This window comes from Megascapheus bottae, chromosome 13 (genome assembly GCF_031878675.1).
Source record: "Megascapheus bottae isolate mThoBot1 chromosome 13, mThoBot2.hap1, whole genome shotgun sequence".
Classification (NCBI taxonomy): Eukaryota; Metazoa; Chordata; class Mammalia; order Rodentia; family Geomyidae; genus Megascapheus; species Megascapheus bottae.
The window spans coordinates 8,237,867-8,261,894 of NC_143521.1; the positions used below are offsets into that span (position 1 = coordinate 8,237,867).

Sequence of the window (24,028 nt, forward strand, 5' to 3'; positions counted from 1 at the left end):
TTACACAATGACTTGAGGATGGGTGGAGATGTGATTGTGGCTCACCTGGCCAAGTGGAACAGTAACACTTCTTTTTGTCAGACAATCATCTCAATTCCCTGCCTCTTCATCCCTTTACCAAGCCACAGCTCTCAAAGGAGAAGGCAGAAGTAGATAGTCCATTTTTGTCTCCTGTTCTTGGAGGCCCTGGTGCAAGTGGAAGCTCTTGCTTTGAATTTGAGGTTTTACTATATTTTCTTTCTTTTGCCATTCCTGGGGCTTGAACTAAGGACGTGGGCATTGTCCCTGAGTTTCTTTTGCTTAAGGCTAGTCCTCTACTCCACAGTGCCACTTGTGGCCTTTTCTGTTTATGTGGCACTGAGGAATCAAACCCAGGGCTTCCTAAATGCTAGGCAAGCACTCTACCACTAGGCAAACACTCCACCTGGAGTAACTTTTTTTTTTTTTTTTTTTTTTGCCAGTCCTGCCTTGAGCTCAGGGCCTGAGCACTGTCCTTGGACTTTCTCAAGGCTAGAACTCTACCATTTGAGCCTCAGCACCACTTCTGGCCTTTTTCTATGTATGTACTACCAAGGAATCCAACCCGGGTCTTTGTGCATGCTAGACAAGCACTCTACCACTAGGGCAAACTCCTGGCCTGAGGAACACTTTTGTGTTACAGCACTATACAAGCGATTTTCAAAGTGATCTGGCCTGACATATCTCTGCTTAATAGCTTGTTTAATAGAGAGTTGTACAATGTGAGGGAAGAGAGCCATGTAAATACATGCAGTAAGCCTATAGCCTATGTAAGTTATCTTGGCCTTTATCCTACAAAAGACTATTTTTAGTATGAACTTAAAGACTGTAAGATCATGGACTGTTTCCTTTTTATTTTATGGCCTGATTTTAGTTTTCCCTTATGCTAAAGTACCAATGTTTTCAAAATTGATTTGGTTGTATACTATATTTCAAAGTAAATCCTAGTGTAATATGTTCTGTATTGAATTTTTTTTTTTTTAGGTCAGTCGTGAGGCTTGAACTCTGGGCTTGGGTCCTGTCCCTGAGCTCTTTAGCTCAAGGCTACCACCTTACCCCCTGAGCCAAGTGCCACTTCTGGTTTTATAGTGGTTAACTGGACATAAAAGTCTCATGGTTTTTAGTGCTTGAGCTGGCTTTGAACTTGGATCTTTAGATCTTAGCCTCTTGAATAACTAGGGTTACAGGTGAGAACACCTAGCATTTTTTTTTTTTTTTGCCAGTCCTGTGACTTGAAATCAGGGCCTGGGCACTGTCCTTGCACTTTCTCAAGGCTGGTCCTCTACCACTTGAATCACAGCACCACTTCCAGCCTTTTCTGTGTATGTGATACAGAGGACTCGAACCTAGGGCTTTGTGCATACTAGGCAATCACTCTACCACTAGGTCACACTCCTGGCTTGAAGGTTTTTGTTTTTGGTTGGTTGTAGGGCTTGAACCGTGGGCCTGGGTGCTGTCCCTGAATTCTTCAGCTCAAGGCTAGCGCTCTACCACTTTAGACACAGCACCACTTCTGGGTTTCTGGTGTTTAATTGGAGATAAGAGTCTTATAGACTTTTGTGCATGGGCTGGCTTTGAACTGAGATCCTAAGATGATCTCAGCCTCCTGAATAGCTAGGATTACAGGATTGAGCCATCATGAACCCGGCCCCCTGAAGATTATTGTTATTATTATTTTTTGTGGGTCATGGGGCTTGAATTCTGGGCCTGAGTGCTGTCCCTGAGCTCTTCATCTCAAGACTACCCTTTGAACCACAGCCCCACATCCCATTTTCTAGTGATTAATTGGAGATAAGAGTCTTGTGGGTCTTTAGTGCCTGGGCTAGCATTGAATCTCGGTCCTCAAATCTCAGCCTCCCAAGTAGCTAGGATTACATGTATGAATCACAGCGCCTGGCTGGAAGTTTGTTTTTGTTGTGTTTGTTTTGTTTTTTGCCAGTTCTGTGGCTTGAGTTCAGGGCCTGAGCACTGTCCTTGGGCTTTCCTCAAGGCCAATGCGCTACCACTTGAGCCACAGCACCACTTTCAGCTTTTCTATCTATGTGGTACTGAGGAATTGAACCCGGGGCTTTGTGCATGCTAGGCAAGCACTCTACCCCTAGGCCAAACTCCCCAGCCCAGCTCCCCCAGCTTAAAATTTTTTTAAAGCTGCTAAGCACTTTTGGTTTTTGAGAGATGTGAAATTCAGTACAGGACCCTTTCATCCACCTTTCTATGTTTTTTTTTGTTGTTGTTGTTTTTTTTTTTTTTTTGCCAGTCCTGGGCTTGAGCTCAGGGCCTGAGCACTGTCCTTGGACTTTCTCAAGGCTAGAGCTCTACCACTTGAGCCTCAGCACCACTTCCAGCTTTTTCTATATATGTGGTACCAAGGAATCGAACCCGGGTGTTCGTGTATGCTAGGCAAGCACTTTAACCACTAGGCCAAGTTCCTGGCCCTTTTTTTTTTTTTGCCCGTCCTGGGCTTGAGCTCAGGGCCTGAGCACTGTCCTTGGACTTTCTCAAGGCTAGAGCTCTACCACTTTAGCCTCAGCACCACTTCCGGCTTTTTTTTTGGTTTGTATGTGGTACCAAGGAATCGAACCCGGGTCTTCACGCATGCTAGGCAAGCACTTTAACCACTAGGCCAAACTCCCGGCCCCCCTTTCATCCTCCTTTAAACACAAAGATCCATTTTGACTTTCACCAATTTTTGTACTTGGTTACAGTGTCTGATGATAGTGATTTTGGATTTTGTTTTATTTATTTATTTTGGTCAGGACTAAGTCTAACAAGGGGATGGAGGTAAAAGGGTATTTATATAAAGGATGACATTTCTTGAACAATCCCAATTATGTGTTTTTTCTAGTATTAGGAGTTAATATATTCAATGCAAGGCAAGTCAGGAAAATGTGGGCTAATTAATGAGCTAATGTCCCATTTTCTAATTTGATACCTTTTTCCTTTTTTTTTTTTTTGTGCCAGTCTTGGAGTTTGAACTCGGTTTGGGTGCTGTCCCTAGCTTCTTTTGCTCAAGTCTAGCACTTTACCACTTGAGCCATAGCTCCTCTGGATTTTTTCATGGGTAATTGGAAATCCTCATTTCTCATGAACTTTTCTGCTTAGGTTGGCTTTGAACTACAAAAACCTCTTGAGTAGCTAGTATTACAGATGTATTCTATTTGCATTCAGCTAAGAAGTTCTCCCCTTCCCCCCGTCCAGGACTCAAACTCAGTATTTGACACTTTCACACATTGGCTAATGCTCTACCATGGAGCCATATCTCCAACCCCAGGTTGTGTGTGTGTGTGTGTGTGTGTGTGTGTGTGTGTGTGCATGCGAGCATGTGCATATATGCTTGTGCACTCATGCCAGTCCTTGGCTTTGAACTCAGGGCCTAGGCATTGTTCCTGGGCCGCTTTTGCTCAAGGCTAGTGCTCTTATCATTTAAGCCACAGCTCCATGTCTGGCTTTTTCTGAGTAGTTTTTTCAAGATAAATGTCTCATGCTATTTCCTGTCCAGACTGGCTACCTGAGTAGCCAGGTTTACAGGCACGACCACCATTTAGAGAAGACTAAATTCTTACTGTCTACCTCTCCCTCCTAAGCATGGTTTTCCTCTTACTTTCAGCATCAGCATGACAACCTGTTCCACAGTGGCCGCCCTGGGAATGATGCCCCTCTGCCTGTATCTCTACACCTGGTCCTGGGACCTGGCACAGAATCTCACCATTCCCTACCAGAACATCGGTCTGTATTGGGTTTGTGAAATGGAGCATAAGTAGCGGTGGTGCCAATCAATTCCATTAATTGATTGTCTTTCACGCAGGATACTTTTGGTATCATATAATTCCCTAAAATAACTCCGTAAACTTTAATGATCCTATGGACTTTAAAAAATTATGATTTTATGGTCATTATTCAGGTGTTGAACAGCATGGTTATCATTTCATAAATCAGAATGAGTTCATTTCTTACTGGGACGAGGTAACCCCATTCCTTCTCTTTCTCCCAGTTTCTTCCTCCTGTTCTTGCCCACAAGTTACACAGGTGATTTTTCACATTGTGGATGCTGAAAAGCATGATTGCATTTGTTCTCTCTCCCTTTCTATGCTTCTTCTTTGACACCCCATTAAAACACACACACACACACACACACACACACACACACACGCACGCACGCACAGAAGCAAAAACAAACACTAACTCTTAGGCCAAGAGGCTCCTTTTCCATGGCTTGGCATGTTCTCTCAAATTAAGTCTGGACCAATTTGGCTCTGGCAGTAAATAAGGAGCCACCTGTCTTCTTTACCTTGAAATGACACCCCTTGGGGCAGCTACAACCATATAAGGGAACAGGATCCCTTAAAGTGACCTTCAGGTCCGGGCACTTGGGCAGCAGCCATAAGTCTCAGCCATGATGAAGCTCCTGCTCCAGGAGTTCACACCAAGAACCCTGCGCCCTAGCCTTGTAGTTTATATAAATCACCTCAGACAGTGGCAGGGCTTCTTCTCATTTAGTGAGAAGAGGCCTTGCCAGTCCCTTTGCTGGCAATAAACTTTTTTCCTTTGTTCTTTGTGCCTGGGTGTCTGCATGGCTTTCCAGCATGGCCTAACAATAACCATCACGACTACCACCATCACCCAAAACACCTATATTTCCATTTCTTGGAGTTCATTTTGATAAATAATACATTATGTTCAACCGGGTGCAGTGGCTAACGCCTGTAAAGCCTAGCTACTAGCTACTTGAGATCTGAGGATCAAGGTTCAAAGCCAGCTTGGGCACAAAAGAACCTGGGACTCTTATCTCCAATTAACCACTAGAAAATGGGAAGTGGGGCTTGGCTCAAGGGTAGGACGGTAGTCTAGAGCTCTAGAGCTCAGGAATATCATCTAGGCCCAGAGGTAGTGTGGTAGCCTTGAGCTGTAGAGCTTAGGGACACAATTCAAGCCCATTGACCACCCCCACCCTCCTGAGAGAGCTGTGGCTGCAAGACTCCAATAAGTTACTCAAGAAAAGCTGTAAGTGGTGCTGTGGATCAAGTGCTCACCTTGAGAAAAAGAAGCTCAGTGCCTAGGCCCAGAGTTCAAGCTCCAGGACTAGAAAAAAAAAAAAGGAAGTCTGTTTATAGCAAGGCCCAAGTTCTTGTGTCGCACACTCTCTGGCTATTTTGGATAGCAATGGTAGAAGTGCATCCATATTTGGAAGATGAATTCAGAAGCAGCATTTTATTATTCAAAGTGGAATTGTATTGAGTGGCTCTGATTATACCTACAATCCTGTCTGTAAAGAGGTATGAGTTGTTGGGGACATTCGTAGCTTCTGTTGTTTATGAGTTCTTTGAACAACACATGGCCTGCCAGGCACTGGTTGCATATGCCTGTAACCCTTGTTACTCAGGAAGTTGAGATCTGAGGATCACTGTTCAAGCCAGCCTAGCCAGCCAAGTCTGTAAGGCTTTTTCTAGTGTTTAATTGGAGATAAGAGTTTCACAGGCTTCCCTGCCCTGGCTATGTAGGAACCATGATCCTTAGACTCAGCCTCATGAGTAACTAGGATTACAGGTGTGAGCCAATGGTGCCTAGCTCTTGAGCATATATATATATATATATATATATATATATATATATATATATATGTGTGTGTGTGTGTGTGTGTGTGTGTGTGTGTGTGTGTGTGTATTTGCCAGTCCTAGGGCTTGAACTTAGGGCCTGGGCACCATCCTTGGACACTTTTTGCTCAAGGCTAGCACTCTGCCATTTGAGCCATATCACCACTTCTGGCGTTTTCCTGTGTATGTGGTTTTGGGGAATCGAACCCAGGGCTTCATGCAAGCTAGTCTAGCACACTACCACTAGGCCAAACTCCAAGCCCTACGTTTTTTATTTTTGGGTGTGGAAATAAAATGCAGCTTTTTGGGAAAAGTGCTCCAATCAAAATGGAAATTGTCGGGAGGCTGTGGGTGGGTGGGTAGGGTAAGGGGAAGCACTGTTGAATGGATTTTTCTTCTCTTTAGGAATCACCCTTGTGTGCCTGGCTATTCCGGTCGCTTTTGGTGTATATGTGAATTACAGGTGGCCCAAACAATCGAAAATCATCCTCAAGGTGAGTGTGTTAGAACTTCCTCAGACAGAGAGAATGAGAAGACAAGAGGAGCTAACTATTGGAGCGAGTATGAGCTGACCAAATAGAGCCTGCAACTGTCCTGGGCTTCCACCATCCCTCTTCTGCTCTGCCATTCTCACAGCCTACATGTAGACTTGTGACTTCCTGGGAACTATGGACAGACAGATTGTAGGGCCTGTCCATCTGCTAGGCTTCACACTTCCTCACAAGTTTTTTTTTTTTTTTTTTTTTGGCGAGTCCTGGCACTTGAACACTGCCCCTGAGCTTCTTTTGCCCAAGGCTAACACTCTGCCACTTGAGCCACAGTGCCACCTCTGGCCTTTTCTGTTTATGTGGTACTGAGCAATCGAACCCAGGACTTCATGCATGCTAGGCAAGCACTCTATCACTAAGCCCCATTTTTGGCCCTTCACATAGTACTTTCAAGGTGATAGCTCTTCACCAAGCTTGGGAACATAGCTTGTTTCTCGGAAAAGTTGAGTAAAGGGATATCTTATAGAAGCATTTGTCATTAAAGTCAAAGACCATGTGAATGCAATAAATAAAACCATCCAGAAAGCTGTAAGTGCTCTGGTATAGAGGAAGAGTAACTAGAACTTTCTTCCTCTTATATACTACTAGAGCTCAGGTCCTTACCTTGCTAGGCAAATGCTCTATTAGTTTAGCCACAACTCCAAAGCCTCTCACTGCTCAGGACTGTGCAGTACTATCTTTTGTCTGTTGGAGCAACAAATAAATGTTCTGGGACTGTTTTATTTTTTAATTTTTTGCCTGGGCTTTTTGCCCAAGGTTATCACCCTACCACTTGAGCCACAGCTCTGCTTTTGGCTCTTTGGTGGTTAATTAGAGATGAGTTCCACAGACTTTTCTGCCCAAAATGTGAATGATGATCCTCAGATCTCAGCCTCCTGAGTATCTAGGATTACAGGCATGAGACACCAGTGTTCTTGTTAAATAACCTTAAAAACTATATAATTAAAACTATATAACTAAAAAGGCATTCTTAAATAAGTCCGTTTTTAGAGTGTTTTCTACTTTTTCTATTTTAATCTCACTTCAGAAGATAAAAGAATGCAATGTATGTTACTTCCATGAAGTTTAAAAAGTATTTATATTTATATATTAAAAAAAAAAACTTGTGGGTTAATGGGCAATTTGACAAGTGTCTGAGTTAACGTTAGTTTGGGTTTACAGCTAGGTTCTCCCTGAGAATGCTTTCTTAGTTCCTAAGGGATGGAATAACTTCTATTCTTCCTCCAGCAATGTGAAGGAGAGAAGGGCCAGAGGAGTAGATTCTGAGCTGGAAGCAGGGTTAAAGGCTGTATAGGGGTACTGATGGCTTTAATATTTATACACTTGAGTTCACATTTTTTTTTCCAGTCCTGGGGCTTGAACTCAGGGCCTGGGCACTGTCCTTGGGCACTAGTGCTCTGCCACTTGAGTCACAGCGCCACTTCTGTTTTTTTTTTTTTTTCTGTGTTTGTGGTATCGAGGAATCAAACCCAGGGCTTCGTGTGTGCTAGGCAAACACTCTACCACTAGGCTATGCTCCCAGCCCAAGTTCACTCTTTTTTTCAGCTGTTTTCATGGAGTTAAGCCTTTCCTTTTCATGTTTGTTATTGTTATTTCAGTCCTCAGCTCTACAGATGAGCCGTCAAAGGGACTGTTATTATTTCCATAGGAAAAAGTTTTCCAATGAAAGTAATCAGAGCCTCATTTACAAAACAAGAGTAGAGTGCATGAAAAATGGAAACATCCCACTTTTCCACTATTTATCTTTATTTTCCATAAAAGGGCATTAAACAACAGTAACAAAGAAAATCTTGATTTTTATTTTTCTATCTCCGGTTAGCCCATCAGTGTCAATAGAGAAACAAAATAATGTTCTCATTTTATATTCTACATTAGTCAGGTATTAAGATTCCTTTCCCATGATAATTTTATGAGATTTGTGACAAAAATATCAAATATGATGCATGAATATTCTTTTCTTTTTATCAGGGCTTGAATTGTGGGCCTGGGTGTTATCCCTGAGCTCCTCAGTTCTAAGCTACCACCCTACTCCTTGAGCCACAGCACCACTTCCAGTTTTCTAGTAGTTAATTGGAGATAAAAGGAGTCTCATGGACTTTAGTACCTGGGCTGGCTTTGAACCTTGATCCTCACATCTCAACCTCCTGAGTACTTAGGATTACAGGCATAAACCACTGCACCTGGCTTATACATGAATATTCTTTAGCATATTAGATCATTTTAAATCATTTCACTTTTTCTTTCTCCTCTCGTTTCTTTCTTCTCCCGTTCTTTTCCTCATTTTCCTTCTTTCTTTCCCATTTGCTTTTTTTTTTTTTTTTTTTTTTTTTGTGGCTTGGACACTGGGCCATCGCTGAGCTCTTCAGCTCAAGACTACTGTCCTACCCCTTAAACCACAGCACCGCTTCTGGTTTTCTAGTGGTTAATTGGAGGTAAGTCTCACAGTCTTTAGTGCCCAAGCTAGCTTTGAACCTCGATCCTCAGATCTCAGCCTCCTGAGTAGCTAGGATTACAGGTGTGAGCCACAGCATCCAGTTTCCTCTTGCTTTTTTTTTTTTTTTTTAACACAGAGTCTTAATATATAGGCCAGTCTGGCCTTAGACTCATCTTTTTGCTTCAAACTTTGAGATCTGAGATTACAGACATCTACCACACAACAGTTGACTCAACATGTCTTTTTTTGGGTCTGTACTTGGTCCTATTTTAACTTCATATTTGACACATTTTCCTTCCATCCTTCCATCCTTCCTTCCTTCCTTTCTTCCCTCCCTCCTTCCTTCCCTCCCTCCCTCCCTCGCTCCCTCCCTCCCTCTCCTCCTTCCTTCCTTCCTTCCTTCCTTCCTTCCTTCCTTCCTTCCTTCCTACCTTCCTTCCTTCGTGCCATGTCTAAATATTTTTGACCCATTGCATACTGTTCATGTAGACAAATTCTTGTTTTAGTTATTAGCCGTTCATTTCCTTGCTTGTAGATGTTTGTGTTTAGAAAACCCCAAAGAATGCATGGATTCAGAAGTGTCTGGTTTCAGGCACCCTCCTGGGTAGTAGAACACATCTGCTGCGTGTTAAGGGATGAATTTGAATCCAGTGCTAAGTTCCTTCTTTGTTCTATGATGGGGCTGGTGGAGGTAGAACCCGAGTATTGACTTGCACTTATTCGATTGGTTGGTGTAGATTGGGGCCATTGTTGGTGGCATCCTTCTCCTGGTGGTCACGGTGGCTGGTGTGGTACTGGCGAAGGGATTCTGGAATTCGGACACCACTCTTCTGACCATCAGTTTCATCTTTCCATTGACTGGCCATGTGGCAGGCTTTCTGCTGGCACTCCTTACCCACCAATCGTGGCAAAGGTACAGTTACATTAACCAGATATGTTCTTTTGTGGGGGTAATGGTTGTGGGGCTTGAACTCAGGGCCCCACATGTGTTAGGCAAGCATGCTATCTTGGAGCTACACCCCCACAGCTTTTCTGAGAAAGATGTGACATAACGGGTCACTGGCAGACTTTGCTGTCCATCTGTGCCAGGAGACAGGCAGGGTTTTGATCACACAGTAGTTGGGACTGTTTACCTCAGCAGCGGAGGGTGGCGACATGAAAGAAATTTGTTATGTAAAGTCATACAAAGGCCACATTAATAGGAGATGGTAATGTGTGAAATTAAGATTGGAGCTGTAATTCCAGCTGTTGAGATCTGGATTCTTTGCTTTGCTCGTGTGTGTGTGTGTGTGTGTGTGTGTGTGTGTGTGTGTGTGTGTATCCGTGTGTGTCCTAAATCCATTTATTTATTTATTTATTTGTTTGTTTATTATTTGCTAGTCCTGGGCTTGAGCTCAGGACCTGGGCACTGTCCTTGGGCTTTCTCAAGGCTAAAGCTCTACCACTTGAGCCACAGCACCATTTCTGGCTTTTTTCTATGTATGTGATACCCTGGCACTTCGTGCATGCTAGGCAAGCACTCTACCATTGGGCCAAACTCCTGGCCCCTAGTTTTTATTTAAAATATTTTGTATTGTTACAATAAAGCTACTGTACACAGGGGTTACAGTTTCATAAGGTAATGAATACATTTCTTTGGCTCTCTCTCTCTCTCTCTCTCTCTCTCTCTCTCTCTCTCTCTCTTCTGGGGCTTGAACTCAGGACCAGAGCACTGTCTCTGAGCTTCGTTTTATCAAGGCTAGCACTCTACCACTTGAGCCACAACCCCACTTCTGGCTTTTTCTGTGTATGTGGTACTGAGGAATCAACCCAGGACATCATGCATGCTAGGCAAGAACTCTATCACTAAGCCAAATTCCAGAACCCTCTCTACCCAACTTTTTTCTGTAACCCAAGGATTAAATAGGAAGAATGAGGTTGTTTCACTCAACCCAGAGAGGAGTCTAAAGCATGAACCAAGCTGTAAGAGATTAAGTCTTTATGTATTATGCCAAAATGTTAAGAAATACTAATAAAACACAAGAGGAGAAAAGAGACAAGTTGAGACATAAGATGGGAGTTCATCATCAACATTTTCACTGTTAATTAAAGAATTTTGTTTATTATTACTATTACAATGACTCTCAGGACTGGCATGCCTCAACTAAAATGAGTGCTGTGATGGGAGACACAAATTAAAGTTTTTTTCCAGAAAGTAATTCAATTTTCTATTGGCAACCTAATATAAATATTCGCAGTTCCAAAATTTTAATTTTACTTTTGTTTTGAGACAGACTTTGCTGTGTAGTCCAAGCTGGCCTCAAATTTGTGATTCTGTTGTCTAGTGCTGGCATTATAGACCTGAACCACCGTACTGAAAGTATTTCACTTTGAAACATCTGTTCTAAAGTTAGTTCTCTAAGATATGCAAATGAGTACTAAAGCATTAATTGCAGTGTTATTCATAAGTATAAAAATGGAAATAATTTAAATGTCTCAATAGGGAGATATTTAATTCATGATGCATGTGGTAGATAAGATACATCAAGCTTAATGACTCTGGAAATAGAAAAATTTTAGCTAAAAAAACAAAACAATAAAAGCTTGAGTTCTACGTTGTGGAAGAAAGAAAGGACAATTCTATGCATAGAAAAATACTGGAAGAAATATGCATGCTAGGCAGGCACTCTACCTCTAGGCCACACTCCCAGTCCCATTCCAGGTTTTTCTGTTTATGTGGTGCTGAGGAATTGAACCCAGGTCTTTATGGGTGCTAGGCAAGCATTCTGCCACTGAGTCACATTCCCAGCCCTTAAAGGTCATTTTAGTTCTTTATTATTTTCATTTTTTGGTTTATTTCTCACTGTTTTCAGTAAATGTGTCAACTGAAAATAAATGATGTGGCCGGATGGTAGAAGTGGAGGGTGGAAATTTGGGGGTGAGTTTATGCTGCTTCCGTTCCACGGAGAAAGTTAATAATGTTCCATGCACTGGGCAAGGCTCCATGAATCTCCCAGGCTTCTTTTATTTATTTATTTGTTTGTTTTTGCCAGTCCTGGGACTTGAACTAGGCCTAGGCATTGCCCCTGAGCTTCTTTTGCGCAAGGCTAGCACTCTACCACTTGAACCACAGTGCCACTTCAGGCTTTTTCTGTGTATGTGGTACTGAGGAATCAAACCTAGGGCTTCATGCATGCTAGATAAGCACTCTACCACTAAGCCATATTTCCGGCCCTACCAGGCTTCTTTAAAACTCTGAGAGGTATTATACAGGAATTCCATGGCCCGGTACAGAACCAAGTTTTGAGAGGTCAATTTGGGAGAAAGAGTTGAGCTGGACACCAGTGACTCATGCCTGTAATCCTAACTACTCAGGAGGCTGAGGTCTGAGGATCACTGTTCAAAGCCAGTCCAGGCATGAAAGTCCCTGAGACTCTTATCTCCAGTTAACCACCAGAAAAACCAGAAGTGGCTCTGTGGCTCAAGAGGTAGAGTGTGTTGTACCCGAATTCCTAGAACCCCGAAAAGACCAACAGAGGCCACAGTCAAACCTAAAAAGCAGGGGTTATTTTATTTACGAGTCTAGACTCGGGCCTCCGCGTACCAGCAGCTGGCAACGCTGAAAGGCCCTGAGCAAGCACTTTACACTGCTTTTATAGGGAAAGTACAATTACCTGATTGGCTATTTAACTCAAACCACTGGTCAAATCAGAGCTCAGGTGTCTAACCACTGAGCACCAAGCTGTTATCACCTGGGGTTCAAGTACATGGGCCCTAAACAAGGGGGGGAGGGGGTCATTCCCAGAACATGGAACAATCTTGGCACAACAAGTGCTAGCCTTGAGGTAAAGAATTCAGGGACAGTGCCTAGGCCCAGAGTTCAAGCCCCATGACCCACCAAAAAAAAAAAAAGAGCAGAAAAACAATGTCAACAAACCAGATCAAGTGTAATGGAAAGGTGAAGAAGGATGCTATAGTGATTTGAGGACAGCCAGCAGCCTTGAGGCACCACACAATTGCAGTGGGTCTAAATAGGGCCAAGGTCAGGGGCAAGGGTCACAGGGAGATTGAGAATTCAGACTCTCCTGAGGTCATGGTACAGGCCTGGCAGGTCCAGAGCCCATTGTCCAAATCCCTTTCCCTGCTTCTAGGCACTCTGATGCCTCTCATCCAGGCGTGGGGGCGGAGGGGCTTTTGCCTGAGCCAGCCAGCAGCGAATGGGGATTCCTGACTTAGAGGGTAGGGACTTGGAAAAGAAATAGAATAGACAAGAGACAAACAGATGGGGGCTGACATCTGAGGATCGCAAATCAAAGCCAGCCCAGGCACTAAAGTCTGGGAGACTCTTATCTCCAGTTAATCACTAGAAAATGGGAAGTGGGGCTATGGCTCAGGAGCAGGGCAGAAGCCTTGAGCTGAAGAGCTCAGGGACAGCGTTCAAGCCTCAGGACCTCCCCCCCCCAAAAAAAAAGAAAAAGATGGAGTTTTGATTTGAACCTGGATTTCAGGAAAAATGAACTGTTATGAAATGATATCATCTTTTAGCAAGAATAGGTGAAAGCTCAACAAAACCAAAGCCAGGAAATTGGGTACACCGAGGGGGAGGCCAGGGAGAGGGGAGGATGAAGAAGGGGGAGGGAGGAAGGGTACAGTGGAGAATTCACTGTACATACCACAAAACTAAGAAAAGTAAGGCAAGGGGTGGGTGGAAGCGGATGAGGATGTTGAGCACTGAGCAAGGACTGCTTGCCGAATGTCACTGTGTACAATGACTTAAAAAAAAAATCTTAGAACCGGATTTGAAGAGAAAATTCCTCCTGGCAAGGTGGAGCCAACAATGAGTCTTTCTCACAGCTGATGGCCTGCACATGGCTCACCTCGTCTCTCTCCATTTTCTTTTCTTCTTTTTTTGTTTTTTTGTCAGTCTGTGGGCTTGAATTCTGGGTCCGGGCGCTATCCCTGAGCTCTTCAGCCCTACCCCTGGGCCACAGCACCACTTCTGGTTTTCTGGTGGTTAATTGGAGATGAGTCTCAGATTCTTTATATTTTCAATTTTTAAAAATGTTTTATTGGCAAGATGAGGGGTAGGGGTGGGGGGGAGGGAAATGGGGACCAAGACATGTGAAAGGGATGTATGGGAATTAATGCACCTTCTATCTGGCAAATATCATGTAACCCTTCTATTAATTACAACTAAAAGTATATGAAAAAAATGTTTTATTGGCAGGGTAATGTATAGAGGGGTTACAGTTACATTTGCCAGGTAGTAGGTGAGTTACTTCTCACACATTGACACCCCTTCTCATGTTTTTGTTCCCATTTCCTTTCCCCCCACACCCTCCGAATTTTCTTGTTTCCCTCTTCCCTTTCCTACTTCAAATAAACAATAAACAAATAAATATATATACAATATAGCAGGTAACAAATTCACAGTTATAGTAACAATATGAGATTAACAAAAGGGCAAAAAAAAAAAGAGGAGTCTCAGGTTCTTTAGTGTCTGGGCTGGCTTTGAACTGGGATCCTCAGATCTCAGCCTATTGAGTAGCTAGGATTACAGGGGTGAGCCTCTGAAGCCTGCTTCTCTCCATTTTCATTTGAAGTGATTTATCTTACTTTTTCTGAACAGAAAACCTATAATCATAGAAAGCAACCACCACACCACGCTGCTTTCTTTCCTCCTCTTCTCGCCCAGTGGTGCGGTGCCTTCTGAGCAGACTATGCCTTGCTCTCCCCCATCCCCCCAACTTCCATTTCCCCTCTCCCCAAACACTTCTTCACATACATGGTCTCTCCCCTTTGTGAAGCCTTTCTAACCTCTCTGCCACATCTCTGCATTTGACAGCATCTCCCTGGTGAAGGGTTTTGCTCCGTCTGGTGTTGTCATTGATCCTTTCCTGTGTATGCTTTGAGTTGATCACCCAGGTTCCCAGGACAGACTTCAGAAAGCTTTGACTCCACAGGGCCTCTCAGAAGCTCAAATCCCCTTCTCTAGGCACTCAGCAGATAACTGCTGAATGGATAAATGCCTAAGCATGACACTTATATTTATCATATTTAACAGGAAAATTAAGTCTAGACATTCAATATTGCTAGTATATAATGTTTTTCTTTCTTTTTTTTTGTGTGTGGTAGTGGGTATTGAACTCAGGACTTTATGCTTTCTAGGCAGGCACTCTGCTTTTTGAGCTGTGATTGAAGTATTTATTAACATTGCTTCTTTTCTTATAAATACACTTTTATTGTTATTATAAAGGTCATAAAAGATGGGTCATGAACATATTTCTTTTTAAAATATTTTATTATTAACATTGATTTTTGTGTGTGTGTGAGTCATAAGGCTTGAACTCTGGGCCTGGGCATTGTCTCTGAGCTCTTCAACTCAAGGCTACCACCCTACCCATGAGCCACAGCTATTGTACTGTTTGTACCTAATATCCACATATTAGGATACCATGAGCCTTTTGTTCCTTTGGGCTTGACTTATCTCACTCAACATGATTCGCTCTACTTTCATTTATTTCCCATTGAATGCCATTATTTTATCTTGTCTATTGGCTATGTAGAATTCACACACACACACACACACACACACACGCACGCACGCACGCACGCACATATATACCACATTTTTTGGTATCCATTCATCTGCAGTAGGGCATCTGGATTGTTTCCATCGCCTGGCTATTGTGAATAGGTCAGTGATGAACATAGCTGAGCAGGTGTCCTTATCATCTCCTGGGTTATGATGATCAGTGTAGATGCCCAGGAGTGGTATGGCTGGGTCGTAGGGAAGATCTAGTTTTAGTTTTTTGAGGAACCTCCAAACTGCCTTCCAGAGTGGTAAGTACGTTTCTGTTTGAGCACTGTCACCCCTTCTTCACTCTCCTAGTCTTGCTTCCTATATTGATCATTTTCCAGGTCTTGTCTCGCTCTATTCCTATGCTGCTTGGCCTGCAGTCTTCCTACGAGCATTTCCCTTGTACCGCTGTGGATGTGAGGTGCATGCACCATGCCTGGCCATTGGTTGAAATGGGTTTCATGAATTTTTCTGCCTGGGTGCCCACAGCTGCATCCTCCCAATCGAGGGCTGTCATGTGTACAATAGGCCTGCGCCACTGTGCATATAAGCATGTCACTCTGGAACTCTATGTCATTGGTAGATGCAGGACCATTTCCTTGGAGACGGGAGCTCAGAACATCCAGATGTGCATCACCATGCTCCAGTTATCTTTCACCGCGGAGAACTTGGTCCAGATGTTTAACTTCCCATTGGCTTATGGACTCTTCCAGCTGCTGGATGGATTTCTCATTGTGGCAGGTGGATGAACTTTTACTGGATATAGGATATGAGATGGAATTGAGTCAGTTCCAGGACTGAAAATCAGACAACCCAATTTCTCAATCCTTCACTCCAAACTTGGATGTGATGTCCCTATGATACGTTTTTTTTTTTTTTCTTTATTTTAGTGATTTCTTTTTTTTTTTTTTTTTTGCCAGTCCTGGGCTTGAGCTCAGGGCCTGAGCACTGTCCTTGGACTTTCTCAAGGCTAGAGCTCTACCACTTGAGCCTCAGCACCACTTCCGGCTTTTTTCTATGTATGTGGTGCCAAGGAATCGAACCCGGGTCTTCATGCATGCTAGGCAAGCACTTTAACCTCTAGGCCAAACTCCCGGTCCCCCTATGATACGTTTTTATCCTGACTCTTTTGGGAACAATAATATGCATAGACAGGGTATTTTAACATAGTGGAAATTTCTTTTTCTTTTCTTTTTTTTGGGGAGGGTTATGGGGCTTGAACTCTGGGCCTGGGCACTTTCCCTGAGCTCTTCAGCCCAAGGCTATCGCCCTACTTTTGAGCCACGGCCTTTCTTAACATTTTCTAGTGGTTAACTGGAGATAAGAGTCTCACGGCTCTGTAGTATCCAGGCTGGCTTTGAACCACAATTCTCAGATCTCAGCCTTCTAAGTAGCTAGGATTACAAGGGTGAGCCACCGTGCCCGGCTAGTAGTGGGAATTTTATACACACAAAAAACACATTTAAGCCAGACACGGTGGCTCACAGTGGCTCAATATGAGGACTTATCTTCAATATCAGATTAGGCCAAAAGTTAGAGAAACCCTATTTCATAGAGCAAGAGTGATTGGGTGTTGGTGGTGAACGCCCTATTCACCAAGTTGACATCTAGGAAAAAGTCTGACTGACTCCAGTTTTAATTAACCAGCAAAAACTGAGCTTCAGGTGAAGGTCAAGTGGCAAAGTGCAAGCCAAACAAGTAAGTCAAGTAAGTGCAAGGTCTTGAGTTCAAGCATTATTATTGGAAAAGCACACACACACACACACACACACACACACACACACACGCCCACACACGCCCACATATGCCCACGTATAATTTAGTTTTATTATAACTTTGCTTTTGGTCACGGGGCTTGAACTCAGGGCCTGGCCTCTGTCGCTGAGCTCGTTCAAGGCTAGCTCTCTACCACTTTGAACCACAGTGTTACTTCTGGCTTTATGGTAGTTAATTGAAAATAAAAGTCTCATAGACTTTCCTGCCCGCTCCCCCCCTCAGCTGGCTTCCAACCTCCATTCCAGATCTCAGCCTCCAGAGTAGCTAGGATTACAGGTGTGTATTATCTGTAATAGCTCCATACTATAATTTTTTTTTTGCCAGTCCCAGGGCTTGAACTCAGGGCTGAACACTGTCCTTGGGCTTTCTCAAGGCTAGAGCTTTACCACTTGAGCTACAGCACCACCTTCAGCTTTTTTTTTGGTCATGGACTTGAACTCTGGGCCTGGGCATTGTCCCTGATATCTTCAGCTCAAGCCCTACCCTTGAACCATACTGCCACTTCCAGTTTTCTGGTAGTTAACTGGAGATAAGAGTCTCAGGTTCTTTAGTGTATGATCTGGCTTTGAATCATAATCTTCAGATCTCACCCTCCTGAGCAGCTAGAATTACAGGTGTGAGCCACCACGTCTGGCTTAACTCCAGTTTTTTTTTTTTAATGTATGTGTTACTGAGGAATTGAACCTGGGTCTTCCTGAATGCTGGGTGAACACTCTACTACTAGGTCAAAGTCCTGGCCCTATAATTGTTTTTGTTGTTGTTTTGTTTTGTTTTTGTCATGAAACAGACAGTATAGCTCAGTGATTATTGACTTGAACTGATTATATACAGAATATTGATTATTATATACTGGCTTACTGACAGGACATGTAAGGAATGCTTTGAGCTTAATGCTTGCATGAGGTGAGAGAAATAGCCTCAGAATAAAACTCCTGGGGTCGTAGCCACATTTTAGTGAAATATCATGTCTGATTTATTCCAGTTCCATCTCAGCTTCCAGATGAGTGCCTAACAGTAAATACCCCCGTGAGATTTATTGAATGGTTGAATGACTGAATAAATGGGCTGTCAGTGCCAATGAATTGAGGCTCAGTTCTAGACAGAAAGAACCCTCTGTGTGCAATGAATCATTTTATCCCCCTTTTTCCTGTGTATTTCTACATAATAGAGCAGAGAAAACAAATCCCTACTATACAATGTTCCCAAGCTGTAGCCTTTGCTAAAGTGACTCTTAACACTGTGTGTCTTGTCACACAGCATACCGGGCGTACAAGAGGAGGCTGAAGAAGAAGGGTAGAAGAAGGCCCCTGGATTGTGCAGCAGTGTGCTACGACAAGAAGCCCAAAGAAACTGGAGCTTTCTTGGAGGCCAATGAAGAAGCCGGAGGAAGTCTGGGGCCATCAGAACCCATGTTTTACCACCGGGCTCTTGAGCCTATGGGCCAAGTCACTTCATGTGCCTAGAGGGATTTCTGGCCAGGCTGCCTCTCCGTCTTGTCTTCCTCTCAGCCCCGAGGGGGCGCAGAGCTCCGTACCCCAGGCAGCTCCTAGCTTGTGGGCAGGACTGACTGTTGAAGCATCAAATGGTCGAATTTGTGCGTTTTTGTGTGGATTGTGACTTGCACTGGGAGCACTTTTTGAGATGGTGTGTTGCTCCTGGCAGGAACCTTTAGGGGATTTGTGTACAGATCCCAGTGTAAACTTGATGAGTAACTCCTTGTTTCCCATGCAGCCTGGGAGTGGAAGGTAGCCATTGTCATGGCGAGGCTCATGGTTTTTCCTTTTCCTTATTTTTTCCCCTCTTTCTCCCTCTCTCCCTCCCTCCGTCTCTAATTCCCTCCCTTCCTTCCTCTCTTTCTCCCTCCTTCCTCCCCCCCACCTTTCTTTGTGCTGGTCCTGGGCTTGAAGTCAGGACAGCCTGATTGCTGTCCTTAGCTTTTGTGCTCAAAGCTAGCATTCTGTCACTTGAGCCACTGCCTCACTTCTGGTTTCTGGTAGTTAACCGACAGTAAGCGTCTCAATGGACTTCCTGCTGGGGCTGGTTTTGAACCTCGATCCTCAGATCTCAGCCTCCTGAGCAGCTAGGATTGCAGGTATGGTGCCCTGTCCATATTATGGATTCTAATCCAGTGTTAGGATTTTGTGTAGAGAGGCAAGGCAAAGCACCTAAATGTATATTTTCTGATGATAGATGTGACTGAGTTTGGAGAGAGTTTGAGAAAACATGAGATTAAAAAGTCTATCTAGAACATCACAAGCCAGGACACCATAAAGACACTTGCACATCCATAGTCATTGCTGCATTATTCATAATCACCATGTTGTGGAAATAATCTAGATGCCCTACAGTAGATGAGTGGATCCAAAACAATGTGCTATCTATACACAATGGAATTTTACTAGAAAGAATAATGCCATATGCAGCAAAATGGGTGGACCTAGAACAAGTCATGCTAAGTGAAATAAGTCAAGCAGAGAGACAAATGGCGCACGTTCTCTCCCATATGTGGAAGCTAGATTTAAAATTTACTGGACTTTGATAAATTATAAATTATAAGGTATACAGGACTCTACCAACAGTGGAACCAAAAAAAGGACACTCTTAGCTGGGCATGGTGGCTCACACCTGTAATCCTAGCTACTCAGGAAGCTGAGATCTAAGGACCAAGGTTCAAAGCCAGCCTGGGCACAAAAGAACCTGAGACTCCTATCTCCAATTAACCTCTAGAAAACAGGAAGTGGGGCATGGCTCAAGGGTAGGGTGATAGCCTTGAGCTGAAGAGCTCAAGGACAGTGTCCAGGCCAAGTTCAAGCCCCATGACCTCCCCCCCACACACAAAGAGGACATTCTTAGGGGAAGAATACAAAGGTGCAATGCATGTGTGCCTCTGATTATAAAATTTAAAAAATACTGAATTTCAGGAAATGAAAACAAACAAAAAAAGTGAGTGTCCGGTACCTTAAATCTGAGTTAATTCAGATTTACCCTCCGAATCTGCAATCACACTGATTGTTTAAAAACCATGGTAACTGGGCCCTATATTTTAATTTTTTTTTATTGTTACAAAGGTGATGTGCAGAGGGGTTACAATTGCATAAGTCAGGTAATGAATGCATTTCTTTTTGGACAATGTCATTCCTTCCCTCACTACACATGGTTTTTACAGTCACTTGATGACATGTCAGTGTGTGTTAACCTACCTCCTTCTCAGATGGAAGTATCGTATTGCATGAAGGACTATCATTTATCAGTCCCAGCCTATTGGTGTCACAGTGCTGCTATGCCCTTGTCCTTGTGTCAGCATTTCTGTGACTCTCCTGTGACATGGTGGCTAGGGGTGAGACTGGACATATTGCCCTCTGACAATGCACAGCTGTCCAGAGAGCTCAAAGCTTCCTGTCTTACTGGGGCTTGAACTCAGGACCTGGGCACTGTCCTTGGGCTTTCTCAAGGCCTGGTGCTCTGCCACTTGAGCCACAGCACCACTTCTAGCTTTTTCTGGAAGTACAGAAGGCTCTGTGCATGCTAGGCAAGCATTCTACTACTAGGGCAATGCTATTGGCCCCAGGGAAAGATTTTCTATTATTTCAACTCATGAAAATATCTCATCATATTTTTGAAATTATGAAGTAAGATATTTCCCCTAATCATTTCCTTATTCACATCTTTGCTTTTCCATTTTTATTTTTCTTATTAAATGGGTTTGAACACATAATTATAGTGACTATTGCCAGCATGCTACATTTTTCCTATTTTTTCTGTTCAATTTTGTATTTTAAAAATGTATCCAGTTTTTGGGCTGGGAGTTTGGCCTAGTGCTAGAGTGCTTGCCTAGCATGTACAAAGACCTGGGTTTGATTTCTCAGTATCACATACATAGAGAAAGCCAGAAGTGGTGCTGTGGCTCAAGTGGCAGAGTGCTAGATTTGAGGAAAAAGCCCAAGGACAGTGCTTAAGCACTGAGTTCAAGTCCCAGGACTGGCACACACAAAAAGAAGAAATGCATCCAGCTTTATTGTATGTAGTATGTATGTGTATGCATGTGTCCATAGTTGGCATTTGTACTGAGGAATGAACCCAGGGTCTCTCGCTTGCTAGGCAGGCATTCTGCCATTTGAGCTACATTCCCAAGTTGCTTAAGTAATCTTCAAAAATTCTTTGAAACTGCTGTGATTGTATGGGTCACGAATTATCCTGCCATCCCTGTTGAAGGTACATGTGGCCCCTTCTGGGAAGCTCTTCTGGGGACTTTCACAGCACACACCTCTGTCTGCCCATGTACAGGCACACAAAGCCTGGTAATAGGTAAACTCCATCCTTCTCTATTGTGACATTATTAAACATAATTCTGTTACTTCCTCCCCCTTCCCCACCCAGTTCTGGGGCTTGAATAAATTGCCTCAGCAGGGCTGGGAGTTTGGCCTTGTGGTAGAGTGCTTGCCTTGCATGCACGATGACCCAGGTTCAATTCCTCGGTACCACATACATAGAAAAAAGCTGGAAGTGATGCTGAAGCTCAAGTGGTAGAGCTGTAGCCTTGAGAAAGTCCAAGGACAGTGCTCAGGCCCTGAGCTCAAGCCCAGGACTGGCAAAAAATAAAAAAATAAAATTAAAAAAAATTGCCTCAGCATTGCCCTTGGGCTTTCTCAAAGCCACAGCACCATTTCCGGCTTTTTCTATGTATGTGGTACTGAGGAATTGAACCTGGGTCTTTGTATATGCTAAGTAAGCACTCTGGCTAGGCCATGCTTCCAGCCCCTTTTCTGTTGCTTTCATGGACTGAATATGTCCTTATTTATTTGGTTTCTGAATTTATTTTTTGGGTGTGTAGTGTTAAGAATCTATAATTTAAAATATTCTAGCATCATTTACTGAATTGTTCATCTTTGCTTCACTAATTACAATGCCATCTTTAGCACATAATGTGCTAAATGCAGTAATACATGAAGAAATGCTTCACATTTCTGGCCATAAAAGAAATGCAAATCAAAACAACTCTGAGATTCCACCTCACTCCAGTTAGAATGGCCAGGATCAGGAAAACGAATAACAACAGATGCTGGAGGGGATGTGGCCAGGAGGGATCACTATTGCACTGTTGGTGGGAGTGCAAACTCATTCAACCATTATGGAAAGCAGTATCAAGGTTCCTCTAAAGACTAAACATAGAGCTCTCCTAAGACCCAGCGATCCTATACCCCTTGGCATTTACCCAAAAATCCAGAAACAAAGACACACTAAAGCCACTAGCACAATGATGTTCATTGCAGTGCTACTTATCATAGCTAAGATATGCAACCAACCCAGATGCCCCTCAGTAGATGATTGGATCAAGATGTGGTATTTATATACAATGGAATTCTATGTTGCCATCAGAAAGAATGGCATTACCCCATTTCTAAGGAAATGGAAAGACTTGGAAAAAATTATATTAAGTGAAGTAAGCCAAACACAGAGGAATATAGGCTCAATGGTTTCCCTCATTTGTCATAATTAGTACAAACTTTGGACTCTCTCCAGCAGAGGATTACAATAGCTCAGAACCTAGGTACATAAGGTCATATAGGATGAGGCTAAATGAAAGGAACTCTAGGGTATGGAAACAAGAGCTTTATCTTGTGTGATTTTTGTTCTTATATGCTATGTTTCTCCTCTCTTTTGTTGCCCTTTGGTTAATCTCATACTATTACTGCATCTGACTTTGTTACCTGGTATATTGTATATATGTTTATTTGAAATAGGAAAGAGAAGGGGGAAAACAAGATTGGGAGGTGTGGGGGAGAGAAATGGGGACAAAAACATGAGAAGGGATATCAATGTATGAGAAGTAATGCACCCAGTACCTGGCAAATGTAACTCTACATTACCCTGACAATTAAAAAAAAAGTTTGATGACCTAAACAAACACCCTGAAAATGAATACCTGGTACAGTCTGCAAATGGTTAGCAAGTAGGAGTCCTTCCATGGTGGGTGAGGTGCTGCAAAGGCAGCTGGGAAGGAGAGCAGGTGTGAGCTAACCATGCCCCCCAGATGATCTGCTGCGTGCTTGCTTCGCATCCGCCTCAGTGCCTGGTGCCTGGGCGTCCTCGCACGTCTGGAACACCTCCCCTGGGGGCACATTGCTTTCACAGGTGGCTGCTCAATGGCTTGAGGGTTTTGTAGTATGATCTTGGGAATAGTATATCTAATTTTGTGTGAATGAATACAATTGTTTCATAACTGTTTTTAGATTCTTACAATATGTTTTTTTTTTATTTTTTGCCAGTCCTGGAGCTTGAACTCAGGGCATGGCATTGGCTTTGGTCATTTTTTTTTTTTTTTTCCTCAAGGCTAGCATGCTACCACTTGAGCCACAGCACTACATCTGGCTTTTTTCTGTGTATATGGTTCCAGGGAATCAAACCCAGAGCTTCATGCATGCTAGGCGAGCATGCTGCCACTAGGCCATGTTCTCGGCCCTATACATTTCTTTTGTGTGTGTGCTGGTCCTGGGGTTTGAACTCAGGGATTGGACACTGAGTTTGTTTTGCTCAAGGTTAGTGTTCTACCATTTCGAGTTCCATGTCTGGCTTTTCCTGTGATTAGTTGGAGATGAGTCTGAAGGACGTTCCTGGCCAGACTGGCTTCAAACTGAGAGCCTCAGACCTCAAGCCTCTCGAGTAGCTAGGATTAGAGGCATGAACCACCAGCTCTATGAGTCTCTTCAACAGTTAACAGTTTTGGATGACCTTGGAAGACTGACAATGCTTGCTACAGAGGAGCAGGGGACTCTGCTGGCTGCGACCCATCATTTATGGCTTTTATATCTTTTTTAACAGAACCAAAATTTTGTACAGAATTGTAATAAATCTATCTGCTTAATGGTGACTGACCCATTCTTTACAATTTGCTTTCTGGAATATGGTCATCAGTGCTGGAGCTGCAGCAGCCATTTGAAAACCAGGAAAGAAGTTGTTGATGTTCTGGAGCTATAGAATCAATGACCTATATCTTTTCTTTGAAAGAAAATTAATTTGTGCAAGCTTATCAGGTACATTAAATTGTTGGTCTTAAAATTTCATTCATGCACATAATTTGTCACAGTTATCTCCATTAGAAAAA

General features: G+C 43.2%; 1 protein-coding gene across 1 annotated transcript in view; it reads left to right on the plus strand.

Moving 5' to 3' along the window:
* Slc10a6 (solute carrier family 10 member 6) overlaps positions 1-23,794 on the plus strand; it is a 34,374-nt gene extending 10,580 nt beyond the window's left edge. Inside the window, exons 2-6 of the mRNA XM_090343253.1 lie at positions 3,626-3,744; positions 6,015-6,103; positions 9,329-9,504; positions 15,734-15,891; positions 18,184-23,794. Of these exons, the coding sequence (XP_090199379.1) occupies positions 3,626-3,744; positions 6,015-6,103; positions 9,329-9,504; positions 15,734-15,891; positions 18,184-18,389 (748 nt within the window). The 3' untranslated portion in view covers positions 18,390-23,794. The remainder of the gene's footprint in view (positions 1-3,625; positions 3,745-6,014; positions 6,104-9,328; positions 9,505-15,733; positions 15,892-18,183) is intronic.
* Positions 23,795-24,028: the final 234 nt, after the last annotated feature.